The sequence below is a fragment of the Cynocephalus volans genome, chromosome 13 (genome assembly GCF_027409185.1).
Source record: "Cynocephalus volans isolate mCynVol1 chromosome 13, mCynVol1.pri, whole genome shotgun sequence".
Lineage (NCBI taxonomy): Eukaryota > Metazoa > Chordata > Mammalia > Dermoptera > Cynocephalidae > Cynocephalus > Cynocephalus volans.
Genome location: NC_084472.1, coordinates 33043400 through 33063983, shown reverse-complemented (window position 1 = coordinate 33063983; position 20584 = coordinate 33043400). Strand labels below are relative to the sequence as shown.

Genomic DNA, 20584 nt, shown 5'->3' with positions numbered 1-20584 from the left:
AGCAGGTGAAAAGGGCAGCCTAAGGCATCCCTCCACCTCTCAGCCTTTGCTCAAATTCTCTTGTGGGCCTGGAGCTCTGCATCTGTGCCTGCACAGTGTAACTCCAGCCCACCTCCTCCTGGAGCCTTCAGGGTGTAGCCACATCCCCCTCACCCTACTGGCCCCTTCTGGCCTGCAGCCCAGAGCTACTGGATGTGCCAACCAGGCTTGCCTATTCTCTCTCATTGGGACTTCAGGGCAGAGGCTTAGGATCCCATGGACCAAAGAATTTAAATTCTCTGGAGATCTGGGAGCCACAGAGAACCCCCCAACCCATTGAAAGAGGAAACCCAGAGAGGCTCCCTAGACTTATTGCAGATCCTCTGTTCAGCAAGTCTCAGGCACATAGTAAGTGCTCAATAAATGCTTATCGAAGGAGTGACCAATGGGAAGACCCAAGGGATGTCCAGTGCTCTGGTCCAGCCCCTCCTGCGGTGGCTGCATGCACCCTCACCTGACACAGAACTGGGTACTTGTCTTGTCCACTATTTTTATCAGCTTCCCCCACCTCCAGTCCTGGTGGCCTGGGGTGGTGCATGTAGACTCTGCCCACTCCCCCATAGTGGTAGGATATCTGGGCACAGAGAGCCGAACTGCCCTCTCCGGGTCCAGGCCCTCATCTTCTGTTGCCCAGCCCTTCTGGGGAGTCATACCACTGCTCCGCAGACCCCTGGTGCTCCCTTACACTCAAAGACACAGGCACTCACATTTTAAAAGAGCAGAAGGCAGCAGCAAGGGCTATGGGATTGAGAAGTCAACAGAATCCCAAGACAGCAGGTTTTGCTTAGGCCCCAGCTTCCTCATCTGGAAAAGCGTGGGACCCTTGGTGTCATTTAGGGTCATGCCCAGCTCTGCCACTCTGTTCTGGGACACCAGTTCTGGCAGCCCCTCTGGCCTTTGTCTTGTTTGGGGACTGGTTTATTGTGAGTGGCCTGTCTCAAGCAACAGCTTTACCTCTCTTGTTTACTGCTGTAGAAGCAGTGCTTGGAACGGTGTCTGGCACAGAGAAGGTGCTTGGAGAACAGTTGTATGACTGCAGGAGCATGCTCCCCTTGCTCTGCCCCTTAGCCCGGAGGAGCCTGTGTGAAGACCCAAGGGTGGGTAGGTACAAGGTTATCAGCACCTCCTCCAGGTCTCTGGAGGACCCTAGAGACACACATTTGAGTTGGATGGAGTCAACCCAAGGATAGCTGAAGGAAGTGAGTTTTGAGCCAGGTTGTTTTGGTTTCTTCCAGCCTTTCAAGAAGGTAAGGCCAGCTGCAGTTTCCCTGGGGAAATCTGGATAGACAGGAAGAAGCCCCCTACATGTTTGGGAAGGCCTCAAAAAAGAGGGGCTCGGGCCTACAGCTGAGAGCTGCACAGTAAAGGGAGATTGCAGGGACAGGGGAGAAGGAATTAGCGGAGGAAAAAAAAAAAAAACAAGCAAAAGGGAAGTGGCTGGATAGAAAGGCACGTGCGGATGAATTTTAATGCAATCAGAAAGCTGTCATAATGATAGTAAAGGAGCACATTTGGCCGGCTGTCAGGAGAGGCGAAGGCAGAGCGCTTTGGCCCCAGCATTTAAATCAAGCTTGGGCAGAGGAGGAGCCTTCTCTCCCTTTCTTTTTTATTTCCAAGGGAAGAAATGGAATTTTTAAGCAGGAGGGCCAGGAATTAGCAGGGGGCGGGTTTTCATTTCTTAGTCTTTCTGGAAATCCCATTTAATTGGAGCCTTTAAAAGGCACCCAGGGTTGGGAGGTGGGTAGAGGGAGCGCTGGGCCTCTCCTGGAGAGGAGAGTTTCACTTACTCCACTAAAGGAGTAAAAGCTCCCGTTTCACTTCAAGCAGATTATTGTGATTGCCTCTGGGGAGTCAAATGTAAAGGCTCCCAGCCCCCTGCTCGGTCTCTGTCCTGTCTTTCTGCCCATCTCTCTTCTCTCTGCTCTTGGTCTGTTTCTGATTCTTTTTCCTCTGTCTCCTGCCATTTTCTCTCCCTCTCCCTCTCTGTTACTAACTCCATCTCCTCCCATCCCTCTTCAGCTTCACCCCTTCCGCTCTCTTCCTTCCTCTTGGTTTCCTAGTCCCTGCTTCCCACACCCCAGAGCTTGGAGTTGGTGAGCCAGGGGGGCTGTGCCTGGAACCCTGGAGATGGGGCGGGCGTATGCCCCAAGCTCCTGCCATGCCCCAGGAGCCAGGTAGAGCAGCCCAAGCTGGGGCAGGTGATGGGGCTGGAGCTCCAGGCCCTAGAGCTTTGGCTGAAGCTCAACAATGGTGGAGGGCCAGGCTGGTGTTCCCTGACCCAGAACTGGTGACAGGAACTGACAACAGCACCCTGCAGGTTACAGGAGGAGCTCAACCCAGGGCCACCTCATCGCTGAGAACTTGCCCAGTGCTGAATGCATCTGGGCTGAGAGGTCCCAGCAGGACAGTGGTCAGAGCTTCCTACAGAGGAGGCCTCTGGGGTGACTTGTGAAGAAGTGCAGGTGCCTAGATGCTTCCTCTGCTTTTCTCCGGACCCCCGAACAGCCTGGCAGTTCTATGTGAACTTTCCTGGTACTGCAGACAAGGTGGGGCTCTCTGGGGTAGGGGTACCTACCACCCTGAATACAGAGAGACACAGAGTCCATGAGTGCCTTTATGGCTGTCTGCAGTTGCTAAGGCCTGCATTTCTGCAGCCTTGGCTTGTGTCAATCATTTAACAGTCCAAAAACATCTAGTGAGTGACTACTGAGAGCTGCCACTACTGGGAACCTGTTCCAGTTACTACGGCCACATACGAATTTAGCCCAAAACTAAGTAGTGTAAGACAACTGTTCATTATGCGCACAGATTCCGTGGGTCAGGAATTCACAAAGCACAGCACGGAAGGCCTGTCTCGGTTCCAGGATATCTGGGTCTCAGACGGAAGACTCAAAAGCTGGGAGCTGGAATTAAGTCATTCTCTTGCATGTCTGGTGGCTGATGTTGACTGTCAGCTGGAGGCCTCAGTTCCTGTTCATGTGGACTCTCCGTGAGGGTTATGGGGGTTCTTCACGGCATGGTGGCTGGCTTCCACAGAGCAAAGATACCCCAGAGAGAGGGTCAAGTGGAAGCTGATCACTTTTATGACCTCACTTTGGAAGTCACCTGGCACCAGTTCTGCCATTTTGTTCTTGGTTAGAGCACTCACAAGCCCCATTGAGATTCAGGGGGAAGGAACAAGGACCCCACCTCTCAGAAAAAGGAGTGAAAATCTCACCGCAATAAGAGCACATAGGATGGGGATCCTTCTGCAGTCATTGACAAACTGCTACAGATCCACATGGCCCAATGTGACCCCTGTCACTCTGAGAACACAGCTGAATGGGGTCAACAAACCACCTACTCATCATAGGTGTGTGAGGCTCCTGAGGCACCTGCAGGAATAGGCTGCCCACAAGTGCCCAGGGCTGAATTTTGCAGAATGAACAAATAGCAAGGGCTAGACTAAGGAGGGGCATTCAGACCGAGGTGAAACATACAAGACAGAAAGGGACAGTCAGAGAGCAGGTACTCATTCATTCTTTGCTCATTCCATAACTATACGGAAAGCCTACTATGTGCCAGGCACTGTTGCTTCAGCAGAGATGCCTGGTCTCTTTCCCCAAGGAGCACACCTGGAGATGGGAGGCTGGACCTAGACAGAAACCAACTACACAGGCAAAGCAGTAAATAATTGCCCTTTGCAATTTAGGCTATAGGGATGGGGGGCTGAGACAGAGAATGACGGAGGGGGTAAGAAGTGGCATTGGTGAGCAGTATTTAAACTGAGACCTAGAAGAGAAAAGATTCAGCCTTGTGATGTGGAGCGCTCTCCAGGCAGAGGGAATGGCGTGTGCAAAGCCCTGTGGCAACTTCCCAGTTGTGATTAATTTTGGCACCTGAGGAAGACAGTGTGCGTTTAAGAGAAGGGAGGAAGGGACCGCAAGGCTGCTTGACCCGTGTGCCCCAGGTCGTGACCAGCGGCGTTGCTCCTCAGTGTGGATGCAGTCTGCCCTGTCGGCAGGAGGAGGCCTAGTCAATGCAGGCCAGCTCCCGCTTAACACTGCCCCTCTTCCCTCTCCTCCCGGCCTCTCTCCCCACTTCCCCTCTCCTTCGCCCCGCCCCCTCTAGCTATGACCCGCCCCTCCCCTCCCCACTACCCTCCCCCGCCGGCTGTGCCCCCCCCCCCCGCCCCGCCCCCCTCCCAGGTCCTCCCGCTCTCCGTTGCCCTCCCCTTCCGGCCGTGCCCTCCTCGCCCGGGCCGGCCCCGCGCCGCCCGGCCCCCGACCCGGGTAAGCATCTCCTAATTTTGTTCTAGAAGATAGAAAACTCTTCGTGGGCATGCTCAACAAGCAGCAGTCCGAGGACGACGTGCGCCGCCTCTTCGAGGCCTTCGGGAACATAGAGGAGTGCACCATCCTGCGTGGGCCAGACGGCAACAGCAAGGGTGCGTGTGGCGGGGGCGGGGCGGGGCGAGGGGCGGGGAGGGGGCGAAGGCGGGGCAAGGGCGTGTCGAGGGCGGGGGCGGGGCCTGGGAAGACGGCTTGGAAAGGGCGGGGCTGTCCAAGTCCGTACGTGGAGGAGAGACTTGACGCTTCTTTTAAGTCTCCGGGCCGTCCAGGCCATTCTGTCTCTGTGTTTCTTGGTGTCTCTTTTTCTGTCTCAGTCTCCGACTCCCCCATTCTGCTTTCATCTGGGATGCGCCCTCTGCCCTCGCCCCTCCCTTGCCCCACCTCTCGGTCCGGCTCTCGGGCCCTGGCTCAGCCTCTCCCGTCCCCCCAGGGTGCGCCTTTGTGAAGTACTCCTCCCATGCCGAGGCGCAAGCCGCCATCAACGCTCTCCACGGCAGCCAGACGATGCCGGTGAGTGCGGCCCCCTAGGGGCGAGGCGGGGGCAGCGGCGGGACCGAGACCCCCACACCAGCTGGGCCCCGCCGGCCGGCGGCGCGGTCCACACCTTGCCAAACGCGAGCCGCTCTCACGGTCCCCCCCGAGACAGGAAAGCGTTACTCTCATTCCTCTTTCTCAGACAAGGACACCGAGGCCCAGAGATGTTAAGGAACTGGGCCTCCCAGATAGAAAATGCCCGCAGTGGGGTGAAGACCTCACAGCCCTGGGCGAGCGCTGGTGCCTTCCCCCGTCCCTCAGCACCCCCAGTAGGAGAGGGCGGGATGGACCCAGGCCGGGGACACCGAGAGCTGGGGTCGGAGGCGCTGGGGCAGGTGGGTCTCACGCGCCGCCCCGCCCCGGCCGCAGGGAGCCTCGTCCAGTCTGGTGGTCAAGTTCGCCGACACTGACAAGGAGCGCACGATGCGGCGAATGCAGCAGATGGCTGGCCAGATGGGCATGTTCAACCCCATGGCCATCCCATTCGGGGCCTATGGCGCGTACGCTCAAGCAGTAAGTGGGGGCGCAGCTGGGCGCGGTTCTGGAGCTTAGTTCCCTGGGAGACCCGGAGAGCAGGGACACCTAACCTAAAGTGCTGTCCCAGCCTCAGCAGTGAGGAGGGGCCGGGGATGAACCCAGAGAATGTAACCTCGGAAGGAGTTAAGAGAAGGCTGGTCCGGGTGGGGTGGCTGCCAGGACGAGGTGCGTTGCCGTTTTGATTCTTAAGGGGAGGAGGAGAGAAAACCCCTGGGTAGGGCAAGGTGGGTTACCCTGAGCGCCCGGCCCCCTTAGCCAAATCAACGTGGAGCTCTAGGAAGCACAGATGGGGGGAGAGGAGGTTCAGGTTTTGTTTGTGACTGCCCCACCCCTGCCCCCAGCCCACTCATGGAAGGGCATCCTCAAGCCTTCTGGTCATTCCTGATAGGGGCCCTGTGAGGTGCCCCCCAAAGCCCTCCAACCCACACTTCCCTGCAGTCTCCCCAGGCCCTGCCTCTGGCCACCACCACCTTCTTTCTTTCACACTGGGGTCCACCCTGCCAGCATCTCCCTGAGCCACCTCCCACATGGGTGGCACTGAGGTAGGCCAGGTTCTAACTCTAAAACTGCAAGCCCATCTCACTTCCTCAGCAGCTTCCAGCCTCGGCAGCTTTCCACACCCTCCCCATCCTCACTCACCTTTGGGACAACATTGGGGTTCCTGGGGTTCTGGTCATGATTCTCCAGGCACTTCTGCCCAGCAGTCTCTATATTAAGACCATTTGGGACAGAAATCTGTTAATTCTGCAGAAGTTCATCCAGCACGTCTCTAGCACTTTGGGTGTCATCTTCCCATGAACAACAGACCCTACAAGGGCTGACCAGTACTCATGGAGCCAGTCCCTCCTGCATCCTCTACAACAACTTTAGAGCCCCAAAGACCTTACCATTACTTTTGAGTACAGTCATCTCTCAGGGAGGTGGCCTCTGGTAGCTACTGAGGACAAGGGCAGGAACGGGGGAGGCATCAGGTTCTCTGAGGGAAGAGGGGCAGGAGACTGTCTGGGCCCTGGGGCTCAGGGCCTGGGAGGTTGGACTACAGGAGCTGAGCCCCTGGTGGGGAGGGTGGCCCCCCTGGAAGCACGTGATATTTTTTCCACTCCCTCTGCCCCAGCTGATGCAGCAGCAAGCGGCCCTCATGGCATCAGTCGCACAAGGTGGCTACCTGAACCCCATGGCTGCCTTCGCTGCCGCCCAGATGCAGCAGATGGCAGCCCTCAACATGAATGGCCTTGCGGCCGCACCTATGACCCCAACCTCAGGTGAGCCAGCAGGTGCCAACACAGGGCCTGGCCCAGTGGGAGAGTAGTTGGGCCCAGGCTGGGGCCTAATTTCAGCTACCAATGGACCATCCTGTGGCAATAGCACATGGTATCTGTGCCCAAGCAGGCCTTGTCCTCTGGCAGTTTGTCTCAAAAATGTTCTAGTACCTGGGGACCCAAGGGAAGATGGGATGTGGGCCCTGTGCAGTTTATGATATGATTTCAGGATGGTGAGAATTTTCTCTCAAGTTGTTTAGCCATATCAGGAAACAACTCATCTTGATGTCTGTTAATAATAGATATCTGGAAGGAAACTGACATGAAAACATCTCCCTTTGAGCTCTGAAGGGAGAAGAACTCTGCTCATCCTGTAGCCTTGTTTTTCCCTGGCCCAAGCACTGAAGAAGCCTCCTTTTTCACTTTCCTTTAACACAACTAGACTCACTAGCTTTTTCCAAGACAACTACACAACAAGCTACAGAGAACCACAAGTTATCAAAGGACAAGGGAGTTGAAAACAGCCCAGCTCACAAAGGATGTTTTTGATTGGATCTTGGCTACTATCTAGTCCAGTGATTCTCAATTGTCCCCAGGACATCTGGCAATGTTAGGAGATATTTTTGATTGTCTCACTAGAGGTGGGGTAGGGGAGGAATGCTGCTGTAACCTAGTGGGCAGAGGCCAGGGATTGTCACTAAACATCCTACAGTGCACAGAACAGCTCTCCACTTCAAGGAATATCTGGCCTCAAATGACAGTAGTGTCAAAGGTGAGAAACCCTAGTCTAGTTCCAGGGGCTAGTCCAACACTGAGGTTCGCATTCACCAAGCTTCCTTGGTTTTCTGTACTCATAGCAGCAAACTTCTTGACATCCAGGAGCTGTTTCTTTCCCAGCTCAAAGCCACAAAAACCATCATCTCTTGAACTCTACCCCACAGCTCTGATCCCTAACTTCAGGGACACTCATGAGCCCAGGCAGTGGGCCAGCCTCTGGTCCTTGTTCTCAGAGGGACCCTGCTTCCTACATGAAGAGGAAGGCCCTTTCCAGCCTCTGGGCCCTCAGTACAATCACTGTGCCATACACATCTTGGGTTACACCCACCTGGCATAGGGAAGGCATGGGGCATTGTCATCTGCCACAAACTTTATCATCACCACCATGACCACTACCACTGCTTCAGCTGGAGGAGGCCAAGGTGTCTACTTGTGTATGACATAGGACCAAGTTGGAATTCTGACTGAATCCTCAGTGCAAGGGAACACCAGAATTAAGACCTCCTTTACCTGAGCAGCAAAACTTCTTCCTGAGGAGGCAGATCAGCCCCTCAAGGACCAAACAAGGACCAGCCGATTCTGACTCAGCTAAAGTGAGCAAGAGCCATTGAAAAAGACTGAAGGAAGACCAAGAGTGGTTAAAGTCAAGAGCAATACTTACCTGGCAGGGGAGATACCATGATCACAAAGTCAAGAGCACTGAGAATAGCTTGTATGCTGTAGGTCCAAGGGTGAGCTGTCAGTGGTCAGAGAAGTCTTCATGGACTAGGTAGGACTTGGAATCTGCCTTGGAAAATGGATACAATTGAGATGGGTGGAACCAAGACTAAGCTGTTATGTGAGATCCAAGTCAAATTCCAAGCTCATGGAGCCAGCAGCGTAGAGATTAATGAGTTGGCCCTCCTCACTTTTTTCTGCTTGCCTCCCTCCTCTTCCACCCCTGCACCTCCCTGAAACCAGGTGGCAGCACCCCTCCGGGCATCACTGCACCAGCCGTGCCTAGCATCCCGTCCCCCATTGGGGTGAATGGCTTCACTGGCCTTCCCCCACAGGCCAATGGGCAACCTGCTGCTGAAGCTGTGTTCGCCAATGGCATCCACCCCTATCCAGGTAAGCACCTCTGGTAGCCCTTTCTTCCCCATGCAACACACTCCTCATCCATCTGTCCCTGGCCTTGCTGTTATAACAAGGAACATGTGGCTCCTGCCCTCAGTGCATTCCTTGGTGGAACCCCAAATGTGATCAGGGAGGGCCATCTTTCTGTCCTCCAGGGAGCCCATGGTGGGAGAGAAGAGACCAAAATCCCAGCCTTGGGGAGATGTCAGTCTGATCAGAGAGGGAGAGCGCTTTCCAGGGACTCCCTCAGGTAAGAAAAGAGACTGGATGCAGTTGTACAGCCAGGCAGAGAGGCTAGTACCTGCCAGTTAATTGAGTGTGAATTTGACCTATAAGAAGTAAGGGGATAAAAACTAAAAGAATGATCAGACTTAGTGTTAAGAAGAAAAAGACTCTTTGGGGAAGAAAGTGGAGGTGTACTGATTGGCAGTCTAGCTAGTACCTACCAGTCTGGTCCCTTGTTGCACACAAAACCCTGTCAGCACCTCGGACAGCGGGTCAGGACTTCGGACAGTTCCTGCGCTTATATTTTATGAATTCTGGAACAAAGGAAGATCCAGGAGGCCTGTTCCTGATTAACTTTGTTTCTGTCAAACTTAGCAGTTCTCATGTCATGAGAGTGTCCAGTTGACCTGAAGCGGCTTTTCTCTCTGGTCTGGAGGATGGATTCACAACAGGGTGGGAAAGGTGGGCCCAAAGCCCTAGACTGAGTAGACTAGCAAGGGCAAGCTATAGAGACATGAAGAGTGCTGCCCCTTCCTGGAGGACAGAGGATGAGGTTAAAGGTCCCCATAAGTATTAGTAAGTGCCACTCTGTGCTGGATGAAAGGGGGCCTCAGAAGGAGGGCAGGACGTGGGCCCATCCCTTGGAGGTCAAAGTCCAGTCTGGAAGATAATATACGTCTACAGAATGATGAGACAATAGGGCAGAATGAAGTTTGATCAAGAGTGAATGTTCTCAGAGTCAAGATGCAAAAGGATTAAATGAAGAAAGAGTTCTGTGGCTGATGGAGCCCAAAAGAGCCACCCTGACAAAGAGGCTCAGGTTGGACTTTAACAGATGGGGAGGAATTGGAGAGGTGAGGATGAACAAGGAGCACTTCCTGTGGAGGGGGCCTGCATGGCAGGAGCGGGGGGTGGTAAGGAAGTTGGCTCAACAGGGCAGAGGAGGCCAACGCAAGGTAGATCAGCAGGAGGGGCACAGTCATGCTCCCCACTCTGGGTACCCATCAGAATCCACTGTGGCACTTTATAAAATCCCAGAAGCCCAGAGACTCTGATTTCACTGTGTCAAATGAGGCCCAGACATCTGTAGTATATAAAAGTTCCACCAGCAGCAGAGTGCAAGGTCACTGTGCTATAGGGAAAGAGAAGGAGAATTTCCTACTTTGAACTTGGAGTTGTCCTTGATCCTATTCCAATGCTTCCCATACAACACACCCCTCAGTCCACAGAGAAGAGGTCTAGAGAGAGAATGGTAGAGCCCAGAAGATCTGGAGTGTCATTTAAGGATAAAGACTTCAGGCTAGGGCTGGCCAATTAGCCCAGTTGGTTAGAGCATGGCTTTATAACACCAAAGTCAAGGGTTCAGATCCCTGTACTGGCCAGACACCAAAAAAATAAGAAATAAAAAAATAAAAGACTCCAAGCTGGTAGGAGTGGCAGGGGAGGGGCTTGGCAGCTGGAAGTGGAAGAGGCTCCACCAATTTCAGGCTCGTGGGCTGAGTGATGCCATCCCCTGCACACTGGGTAGCTTCATCCCCCACTCCTCCTTGTCCACAAGCCCATCTGGATCTCTGGATTCTAACAAACCTCTTCCTTCCCCACCCCAATCAGCATCTGTGAGCTATTTCCCTCATGGAATTTGGAAATGTTTCTTTCCCCGATTTGTAACAATCTGCCACATCTCATAAACAATTCCATGCCAGAGCAGGAGGGAGGGATGGAGGGAAGGAAAGGAGAAAAGTAGTACATTAAAAAAATTAATTTACCATCTTTAAATGCGGAGTTTGGAGCCACTGTAATGAGCGAGATCCTTCAAAATGTTCACTCTTTGGCAGTTACTAATGAGGTCGTTAAGCAGAGATGTGGAAAGGGGTCTCGCAAATGCTTTTCTCCACTTCCTAGCCTCAGGTAGCTTCTCTGTTCTCCCTCTTGCTCATAGAGACTATGTTGGAAGCACACAGTGTGGCCATTATAGCCACATACACCCTGGAAGGGGTGGCTGCACAAACGTTAAAGATGTTCATTCATTCCTTCAGTTGCACTATTGGCTGAGCATTTACTGTTTCTGACACTGTGCTGGAGGGGCTCCATGTAGGTTGTATGGGTTGTTTTGCACGAGGGCACCAAACTATGTACCGAGAGGAAGGGGCACCCTTTTCTAATTTGCATAAAGGCACTGAATGGGTGAGCAGCTGGGAAGACCAAGAGGATAAGCCAGACCTGGCTCTTCCTCTAGAGAGGATAGAGGCTGGCCGAGGGGACAGACAGAGGGAAAAGGAGGAAGGAGGAGTCCATCCTGCCAAGCACATCCCAAGTGGGAACTCTTGGCTCTAGTCTCTACCATGGGGGCAACATAGGGATGAGGTGTTGGACTGGGACAGCCCTGGGCAGGGAGGGGCCTGCACTGTGACCCATCTTCAGCTTCCCCTCCTGAGCAGAGCCCCCATGGGCCCAGCTTCCCTGCCGCACCCCAGTTCTTACGGGGTATCGACCTGCCACCCACTGACTCTAGAGACCTCTGCCTCAGGCTTTTCCCTGGGCTCTCCTGAGGTCTGGGTGCTGTTTTTCTGATGGAATTTTACTGAGAGACTCAGAAACAAGCTCAGAAAGGGGTCTGCAGACTCTCCCTAGTCCAAATGCCCCAAAGCCTGGAACAGCCAGTTAGATTGTCTGGCCTGGGTTGATGGGCAGCTATGCCAACCACCACTCGCTGTTATCCAGTTCGCCCATACTGGGGCTGGACCCTCTCTCTGGGTGAGCATCTGTCTCCATTCACCTCCCTGGGACTCCAAACCCAGCCCACTCCTGCTTCAGTCATCAGTGGCCTTGGTCACCAAAGACAGCACCTGCTGCTCGTCCATGCTTTGGCCTTTGCCCACAGCTCCTGCAGAGAAGCACAGGCAACAGAGGTGAACCATGCCCTTTCCCCAGTCTAGCTTCCCCAAGTATCCTGTCAAAATATCAGTTTGAGGGCCCTCTCCTCACACTGGGCGGTAGACATCCCAGAGTCACAGTCAAAAGGTGGGAAGCTGGCCTTTGACCTTCTGGTTCCTTGGTTTCTGTGGGCCACACCCCTCTCCCAGCTCATCAGGCAGACCTCATATATGTGGCCAGTCCCTGCTGAGAGCATCTCAGCCATGGCCTAGGAGAGGAAGACCTCTGTACCTTGTGAAAATGCCCTAGGAATGAGGGAGGGCTCCTCTGCGTGAGCAGGAGCAGTGGCTCAGGAGGACAGAGTGGCAGGGGAAGGTTTGCATGCCCTTTCTGTCACCCAGCCAGGATCTGCCAGGCTGTTCCTTCGTCCCTGACTTCTGCTGAGGATCAGTGGGAATGAGCCCATCCTCCTGACAGCCTCCAGCCCCTCACCCGCTTCCCCACTGCTCTTCTCCAGGGCTGGGTCCCTCATGTGTCTTGCCACCAAACCCCCATGGCTGAGCCCCCCTCTGCCTCACCTCCACAGACTTTCACAGTCCCCTGCATGAACTCCCCCATCTCACCCCTACTCCAGGCTGGCTAAAGCCTGCATCACCCGACTGCATGTGTAATCCTGTACCCTACTAAGGGCCCTGGACTGGGGAAGGATCCAGTAGGATCCAGGCACTCAGAGTTCCTGTCTCAGACACCCTGTTCCAGAGCAGAGCCTGCAGTGGCTAGAAAGGGCTGTGCAGGCACAGCTTCATCCCCCTGGGTGTGGTGGGGGAGGGGCGGATTTGGGTGGACACCACTGACCTCTGTCCCCTTGGCTCCCCTGCAGCGCAGAGCCCCACCGCCGCGGACCCCCTGCAGCAGGCCTACGCGGGAGTGCAGCAGTACGCAGGTCGTTAGTATCCGCGAGTCCCCACGGCTCCTTCCCTGGCTACATTCATCTCTCCACACCCGTGACACCAGCGCCCCCTCCCCAGGCCAGACCTGGGCCTAGCACTGCGTGGGGTGGGGAGGAGGAGGGGCAGGAGTTGTGGTGGCAGGAGGGAGGGCTGAATTGGCAGAGAACCCCCTCTGGGCTGCTCCCTGTCTGCTGGTCCCCTAGCTGAGTGCCCCTGTGGTGGTGGGTGGGCAGAGCTTGAGACAAGATGGCAAGCCCAGCTGAAGCCTCGCTCATTTGTGAGGCCAGGTTTCCCTTCCCCATGGTGCTGCCAAGGCCAGTGTGCCCAAGAGCACAAGCCACATAGCAACGTTGGGGGCAAGGCCGGGCTTGGGGTGCTGCCCACTGCCATTTGCAGTCATTGGCCCAGGAAGCACAGATGTCTGGGTCTGAGAAAAGGAGGGACTCTGGAAGGGATCCGGTTTCTACTCCCCTCCTCCAGCCACACACAGGCAGCAGGAGTAGGACTATAGCAGAACAGGAGAGGTGAGAAGATACGATCCTGGGATGAGCAGATGGCCTTGGGACACTGAGCCCACACCAAGCCATCAGCCACCTTCTCTCTTTCCCCCACACCTGGGCTAGGTGATATACCATCAGCATCTCTGCCCCGCCTGTGTCCTGTTGTCTAACCTGGTCAGGGTCCCTCTGCGCTGGCTTAGGAGAGCCAGCGCTGTCTCCCCCAGGGCAAGAGGGCTGCCTGGCAAGGCAGGACTCAGGCAAAGCTGGCTTCGCTCATCTGGAGCCCAGAGGAAGCCCTCTCACCCACTAGGCCCCCTGTGCTCTGACCTTAGGCCCTGCCACTATGGCACCAAGCCAGGCCGAGGAGGGAGCTGGCCAGTCCTTTGCCTCCTCTGACCCTTTCCAATTGAATACAAAACACATTCTGTGTGTCCAGCTCAGTCCTCTGCCCCTTGAGACTACCCCCTGGCAGGCTCCCAAGAGGCCAAGTCCACACCTAGCATGGCTCCCCACCTCCCATCACTGGTGCCACCTGCACGGGAGTGAGGGTATGTCAGCCAGAGTCAGCCATGGCTCAGAGATGCAGGAAGACCTTCTTGCGGATTCCAGGTGGTGTGGGGGGATCTTGTCTAGGGCATTTCGATGTTGTGGATTATCCACCATTGTGTATTGTTCACACGTATGAGTTGTCCATTTTTTCACATTAAACTCGCCTCCTCTCAAGTACACACATGCGTGTGCGTGTGCGCACGCATTTCTAATCTGCACTGCCGCTTCTCCTTCGCTGAGGGCTGGCTTTACCTTATGAGCTGAGCTGAAACGCACTCTTTGGCTGGTCTGCCTTTACTGCCCGACACTGAAGTCTTTCTTTCTCCTGCCTCTCACCCGTCTCTCTCCGTGTCCTGTCGCCATCTCTCCTCTCCTCTTGGGCCTTCAGCAGCCGCCTACCCTGCTGCCTATGGTCAGATAAGCCAGGCCTTTCCTCAGCCTCCTCCGATGATCCCCCAGCAACAGAGAGAAGGTGAGTCTGCAGCCGGGGCTCCTGGGCCCTCCCCTTCCCCTGTGCTCCCCCGAGAGGCTGCTCACCTGGGCCTTTGGTTAGTTGCTGCATTGGAAATGTTACTTCATTGATGTGCTGTGTCGAGGTGGGTGAGGGAAGATACAAGGCCATGAGAGGTGGCACTCTCTGATCCAGGCACAGAGGTGTGCTGTTTGTGGGCAGCTCTGCACACCAGAGTGCCACCTGGCCCAGGGCAGGGGACTGGATGGAATGCCCTGAGGGCCAGCAGGCCACACACATGCACCTTTCCCATGCCCCTCTATCATTTGCACTGGTCTGACAGCTCACATACCAGTATCTTGGTCTAGAAAAAACCAATTCCTCAAGCATGGCTGGGGGTGTGTTCCTTCCTTGTCAAGCCTGTGCACCAGTGCTTAGACAGAACCCAGAAGAGGTTAGGCATGTGTCTGCCAGTAGAGGCCTCATCCCTGCCACAGGGAGTTCCTAGTCTTGGGGAAGAGATAGAGGCCTGTCCTTGGGGTCTTCATATGAGGTCCCACCACTGTGTTCCCAGGGAGCTGATGACCTAGCTGGGAGATGAGACTCCAAAATTGTGGGACATCGAGATGCTTTGGGCACTGAGGAGGAGATGATGAGAGCCTGGGGTGGTCAGGTAGGGGAGGCCCTGGAGGAGGAGGGTCCCAGGGCAGGATCTGGCTAGTAGGGAAGATGGGGAGATGTGGAAGTGTTCATGGCTGGGGAGTGGGGAGGAGAGACTCACTCATCATAGACAGGAGAAGTTGTGCCCTCTGGGTGACCAGGAGAGACAGGTGGAGCCACAGCGCAGGATGAGGTAAGGGGATGGGAGTGCCCCATGCAGGACTGGTGGAGGAAGGGGATCCTAGAAAGTCACAGCCAGAGGCCCTAGACAAGCAGGGCAGGGAAGGCAAAATCAGCGGCTGGGGTGGCAGGGTCCGCATAGCAAGCTCAGTGTTCTCTCATCCCAGTGCCTAGAGACCCCCATGGAAGTAGGAAGGTGGAAAACTGGATAAACAAGCCCTCTTTGGGGATTCCCTGAGCCTGGCCACAGACAGTACAGCTTGAGGGACAAGAACACTAACAAGGCCCTGTCCTCTCCACCCCCAGAGAAGGGTCACCCTGGCAGCAAGGCCACCAAATCTGCCCCCAGCAACCCACAGGGCCAGAGAGTTCCAGTGGTATCCAGATACCCAATTCGTAGCCTCTGCAGAAGACTGTCCTAGAACTGGGGTGATGTAGTTTAGTCCCGGAAAGGACCCTCGGGTTCTGCTGGCCCAAACTCTTTTGGTCAGACAGGCCTGAATAGCCCCTAGAGCCTGACTGCTGAGAGCCTGGGCTTTGAACAAACCCTCTGGGTCTGATTCCTGTTCTGCCACCTCTTCCCCATGTGCCCTGGACAAATCAACCCACCCCTCAGCCTCAGGTCCTCATGGGTAATGTGAGGATAGTGCAGACCATTCCCTAGAGGGCTGTGAGGGTCACACTCGCCGAGTCTGCCTTCTGGGCTCCATTCAGTGAGAATCTGTGCACACAGCCCTTCCTTCAGCAAATCGTCACCCCCTGCAAAGCTGCACATGAGGCAGATCACCTCTGCTAACATGTACTAGGCAGCTCCTGAGATCTGTGTCATCAGATCTCCCCAGCCAAGAAGAGCCAAGCTACAGGAACTCAGATGGGTGCACAGTACCCTGCCATCACATCCACTGCAGCTGGGTGACACGTGGTCTCACCATCAGTGAGGTGGGAGTTGGAGTGATTCACCAGCCCTGCCTTCACCAGAGGGTCCCTCACTGGACTTCAGCCCTGAGGCCTGTCCTGCCCTTTCCTCCCCTTGCCCCCCAGTCCAAGCCTTCAGCAGTCAGATTAGAGCCACAGGGGTAGGGTCCAGGAATCCCAGTGTTGCCTGGTCCAGGCCCAGAACAGAGAGCTGTGCCCACAGGCCCCACTACTTTTGTCACCCCACTGGCTTCAGGCTATAGTCAGCTCCCTGCATCACTTTGGCCTGTGGGCTTAGGGGTCTCTTAAACTCAGCTACACACACACATACACATGTACACACGCACAGGCAGCTGCAGGGCAGTGCCACCCTGACCAACACGCATGACAGCCCCTACCGCTGCCCTTAAACAAACACAGACCCCCATCTGCCCTCCTGTCACTCCCCACCTCACCCTCTGCAGCACCCCATGCATCTAGCTCTGAACCTCTTTGCAGACCTTCTCTCCATTTCTGAGCAGCTTCAGCCCCCTCCACACACATGCCCTGCTCCCTAGACCAGGCCATGTGTGGCCGGTCTCCACTCCAGCCTCTCCTCACTCGGGGGCATCTCCATGGTTGTCCCGTTCATCCTGGCCATGGTGCACAGGTTGAGCACCCCCACCCAGGGGGGATGGGATGGGAAGGGTAAGACATGAACCCAGATACCAACAGAACTGTGCTGTGTTACATGAGTGGGACCTCAGCACTGAGAGTGGGTTGCCAGGGATGGCTTCGGTGGGCCTGGAGGGATGAGGAGGTCCTCAGCACATGGGGGGGGGAGGGGGCGGCCATCCAGGCAGGGGGACAGCAGGAGCAAAGGTTTGGATGCTGTGAAGTGTGAGGTGAGCCTGAGGCTGAAAGGTGGGTTGGAGCCAGACCAGAGCCATGTCCCACAGTGTCCATGAGGCAAGGATGAGACAGAAAGCTGTGTTCCTTCAGCCCTGTCAACAGTTGGCCTCTGCATCATGGGCACCTCCCCCATGGAATGCCACTGAAATACCAGGACATACCGGTTGCTGGGGAGGACCCTCCTGCAAGCTCCTTGTCTTTGAGCTGAGCCTGAAAACCTACAGATGCCTGAGTCCCTGCAGGGACCACATTACCCTCGGGGATGGCTGCCACAGCAGCTCTGCCAGAGGCTGTGGTGTGGTCAGGGGAGTCACTTTCTGTCTCTGAAGCTCCATTTCACCATTCTCAGAGGCTAGGCTGGACCAGATTGATGTCTAAAGTTCTGCTGGTTCTGCCATCTGGATGTTCTGTAATCTGTGAATGAGGGAATGCAGAAAGGGCTTGGGGGTAGCTGGAGTTAGACAGTGTGTGGGCTCACTGTGAGGACAAGGGGCTGGAGCCACTGCCCTGACTTCCTGGTCAGGCTGGGGTTGGAGAGTGTCACTGGGGGCTCAGCCATACCATGCAGATGGGACTGAGTCTGTGAGGGAAGACCCCTTGTCTCCTTAAGGAGAACAGACATAGCATCCTCATGAAACAGCTTGCAGAGCTTGAACTTGGAGCGAGGGCCCCCAAGTCCAAGGCAGGTGTCAGTATGGGATGGAGCAGTCAGGGAAAGCTGGAAGGGTGAGGATGGGAGCAGGAGGGAGAGGGGGCAGCCAGGAGGACAGCAGAAGGCAAGTGCCCCTGCCCCCGGGGAGAAGGGAGCAGCCAATCTGGTTGGAGAGCAAAACCTTCCAGACACAAAGGAGAAAGACTCAACCCACAGGGGCACCAGAAGGGGGGGGCCAGAGGTACTTTGGGGGAGAAAGGGAGTGGGGAGCTGGGGAGTGTGAAGGGCACATTCAGAGGGCAGGAAACAGTGAGAACATGGCATGACTGGAGGGGCTGGGGTGAGGGGAGGGCCACCAGAGCTGGGGGGACCCAGCACCGGGCCCCCCTGGTAGTGGGTGAGGGAGCACACTTGCGCCCGGTTCTGAACGCGCCGTCCACAGGCAGAGCGCCTGGGAGACAGCAGTCCAAGCAGGGGAGCGCGGGAGGCCGGGCATAGGGGACCGAGGAGGTCAGCAGCTCCAAAGGTGGCTGTGGTGGTCTTCACCATAGGCTGTGGGCCACAAGGGGGTGGAAATAGATGGAGAGAGGAAGGAGGGGAATGGAGGGGAGAGGAGAGAAAGAAGGGAAGGGGCAGAGGGACTCCAGAGCAAGCTCTTTCCTGCAGAACTGGGTTATCTGGCAGCCTCACTGATCCCAGGGAGCCAGGACAGTGGGTCTGGCCATGAAAGCCATGGAGCAGCCCACGTGGGTGCCTTCAGCCTTCACTTTTCAGCTCCTACTTAGGTTTCCACCAGCCTCCGATGAGAACTCGGTTCTTAACATCTCTAACAAGGGCAGCTATTTCCTTCCCATCCCTACCACAGATGGACACCATCAAGAAAAAAGACCACAAGTCATTTTAAAAGATTAAGTTATACATGGCATACTCTATCTAAGATGGCAGGAAATAGACCCTGCGTCTTGGAAAGGTATCCACTGCAAAGAGTTAAAATTGAGCATTTTGATCACTTAAAGGAAACATGTAAATCTTTAGCTATCTGGAAATTTCAGAAATCCAAAAATCAACAGTGTCCAGCAAGTCTGGGGCGTTGAGGTTTATGATAGCAAGGTAGAGAGAAGAGCACACACTAGCGAGACAGGTGGCCTAGGTTCATGTCCTGGCTGCACCCCACCCCCAGCTGTGTGTCTTTTGGCAGGTGACCTATCCTCTCTGGGCCTCCAGTTTGCTCATCTGTGAAGTGGCAATGACAACAGTAGTTAAGTCGCAGTGTTGTTGTGAGGATGAAGTGAGTTAACATGAAGTGCTTCGGGCAGCCTGACATGAGCCGCTCATGCTGTAGAAGTGGCAGGCCTGTTGTCACAAAATGTAGAACCTTCATGTAATGAGGCTCGAGGCACTCTGGCTAATTATGGAGCCTCGGTGTAAAGCCTCCCTGCACCTGGCTCCCTGAGGGAGGCGGGAAAATCTTGAGTGTGAGGTATGGGGCAGGGCAGTCGGGCCAACAGAGGCACATGAGAAGGAGTGGGGGCAGGCAGGGAGGAGGATGGGCAGAGCCTGCACCCCATGGCCACTTCGGGCCCCAGAGTCTGAGGTGGGCCTGAGGGAGGCAGAAGCAACGGACATGGCTGCCCCAGGGCGATGTCCACCCTCCTCAGAGCAGGGCTGGCAGGAGGGAGGCCCTCCCAGATCTCCCCGCCCCTCCTTCTCCTCGGCATCTCATTTCGAGGGACGCGGCTGATCAGGCTTTGGCATGTTCACCCCATTCTCTCATAGACTCTGTCCCTGGAGCCCCAGAGGTGCCAGGTCCCCTACTACTGATCCATTTTGCAGAAAAGGCAACTGAGGCACAGAGAGCTTCAGTGACTTACCCAATACCAGAGTGGAGACCAGAGCTCAGACCTCAGACTCCTCCGGGGCTGCCCTTGGATCCTGAATAAGACACTCCCCTCCTAACCTCGCCCCCACCCCTCCCTGCTGCGCTGCCTAACTCGCTCACCTCTCCTCTGTCTCTCTCTTCTCCCACCCTGCCATCCCTCCTCCCCGCCCACCCCCTCCCCTCACGCAGGGCCCGAGGGCTGTAACCTGTTCATCTACCATCTGCCCCAGGAGTTTGGGGACGCTGAGCTGATGCAGATGTTCCTCCCTTTCGGTAATGTCATCTCCTCGAAAGTGTTTGTGGATCGGGCGACTAACCAAAGTAAATGCTTTGGTGGGTAAAGATAACAAACCAATTAGCTTCACCTAGGACAGGGTGGTGCTTGCACCAACTTATGGTGTCCAGCTGCTTTAACCTGCTCCTTCACCTCCCCCCGGTGCCCCTGGGGCCCAGCCCCAGCTCCATCTCTCCCCCTCTTCTCTCTTCTCTGTTCTTTCTGCTTCTTGGCTTTCCCCATCCAACCCCACCTGGCTCCCCACCTCCCAAGTCCCAGTCCAAGACATTGGTTTCCTCTTGCAGCCAAAAGGCCCGCTTCCAACCGACTGAGAAAGGGAAGGGGCCACTTTGGGCAGGGGTGGGAAAGCAGCAGGCGGAGCCCAGCACCATCTGCTCTCCCAGCAGCCGCTGTGCTCTTCTGGCTTGGGCACAGCTGCCGCCCGAGCCCTGGGGTAAAAGCTGCACAGGATCCCTGGGTGGGGCAGACAGCCCAGCCAAGACTCCTATCCAGCCTGCCCCTCAGCCTCCTCTCTCCACCTTTCTGTCCTGCCCCTCTCCTCTGTCTACCCTGCTCTTTGCTCCCCTCCTGCCATCCAATGAACCCTCCTACCCCCTGCCCTCCAAGACCACCAGAGCTGGGCATGGTTGAGGAGCCAGGAAGAGGAGACTGGTCCCTGCCCTCAAGAAGCCTCAGCTCTGAACATAGATGAAAATCACATCTCAGCAGCAGTGAAATCTGCGAGGCACCAAACAAGGAAGTTATAAGAAAGCAGATGAATGTAAACAGACGTAAAGGAAGGGAGGGAATTCCAGCAGGGAGACTAGAACGGACAGGCAGAGGGGGCTGGGATGAGGAGCGTCAAAGGACAGTGAATAACCAGGGAGGAGGCTTTGGAGAACGGAGGGCTCAGGGGAGACCAGTGGTGAGGGAGGGGCCGTGCTGGGGAGGGCTTTGACCACTCCGATGAAGATGCTTCATTTGGTGTGGC

General features: G+C 55.6%; 1 protein-coding gene across 13 annotated transcripts in view; it reads left to right on the top strand.

Annotated features, from left to right (window-relative positions):
- Positions 1 to 20584, top strand: part of CELF4 (CUGBP Elav-like family member 4) — a 295953-nt gene that overhangs the window by 263447 nt on the left and 11922 nt on the right. For 3 of the 13 annotated variants that reach the window (XM_063076581.1, XM_063076576.1, XM_063076574.1), the window contains exons 4-11: positions 4340 to 4465; positions 4801 to 4880; positions 5274 to 5417; positions 6556 to 6703; positions 8438 to 8587; positions 12573 to 12638; positions 14080 to 14163; positions 19509 to 19592. In XM_063076581.1, the coding sequence (XP_062932651.1) occupies positions 4340 to 4465; positions 4801 to 4880; positions 5274 to 5417; positions 6556 to 6703; positions 8438 to 8587; positions 12573 to 12638; positions 14080 to 14163; positions 19509 to 19592 (882 nt within the window). Of the gene's footprint in view, positions 1 to 4336; positions 4466 to 4800; positions 4881 to 5273; positions 5418 to 6555; positions 6704 to 8437; positions 8588 to 12572; positions 12639 to 14079; positions 14164 to 19508; positions 19593 to 20584 lie in introns of all 13 variants that reach the window. The other 10 variants (XM_063076580.1, XM_063076575.1, XM_063076573.1 and 7 more) reach the window with 7 other exon arrangements.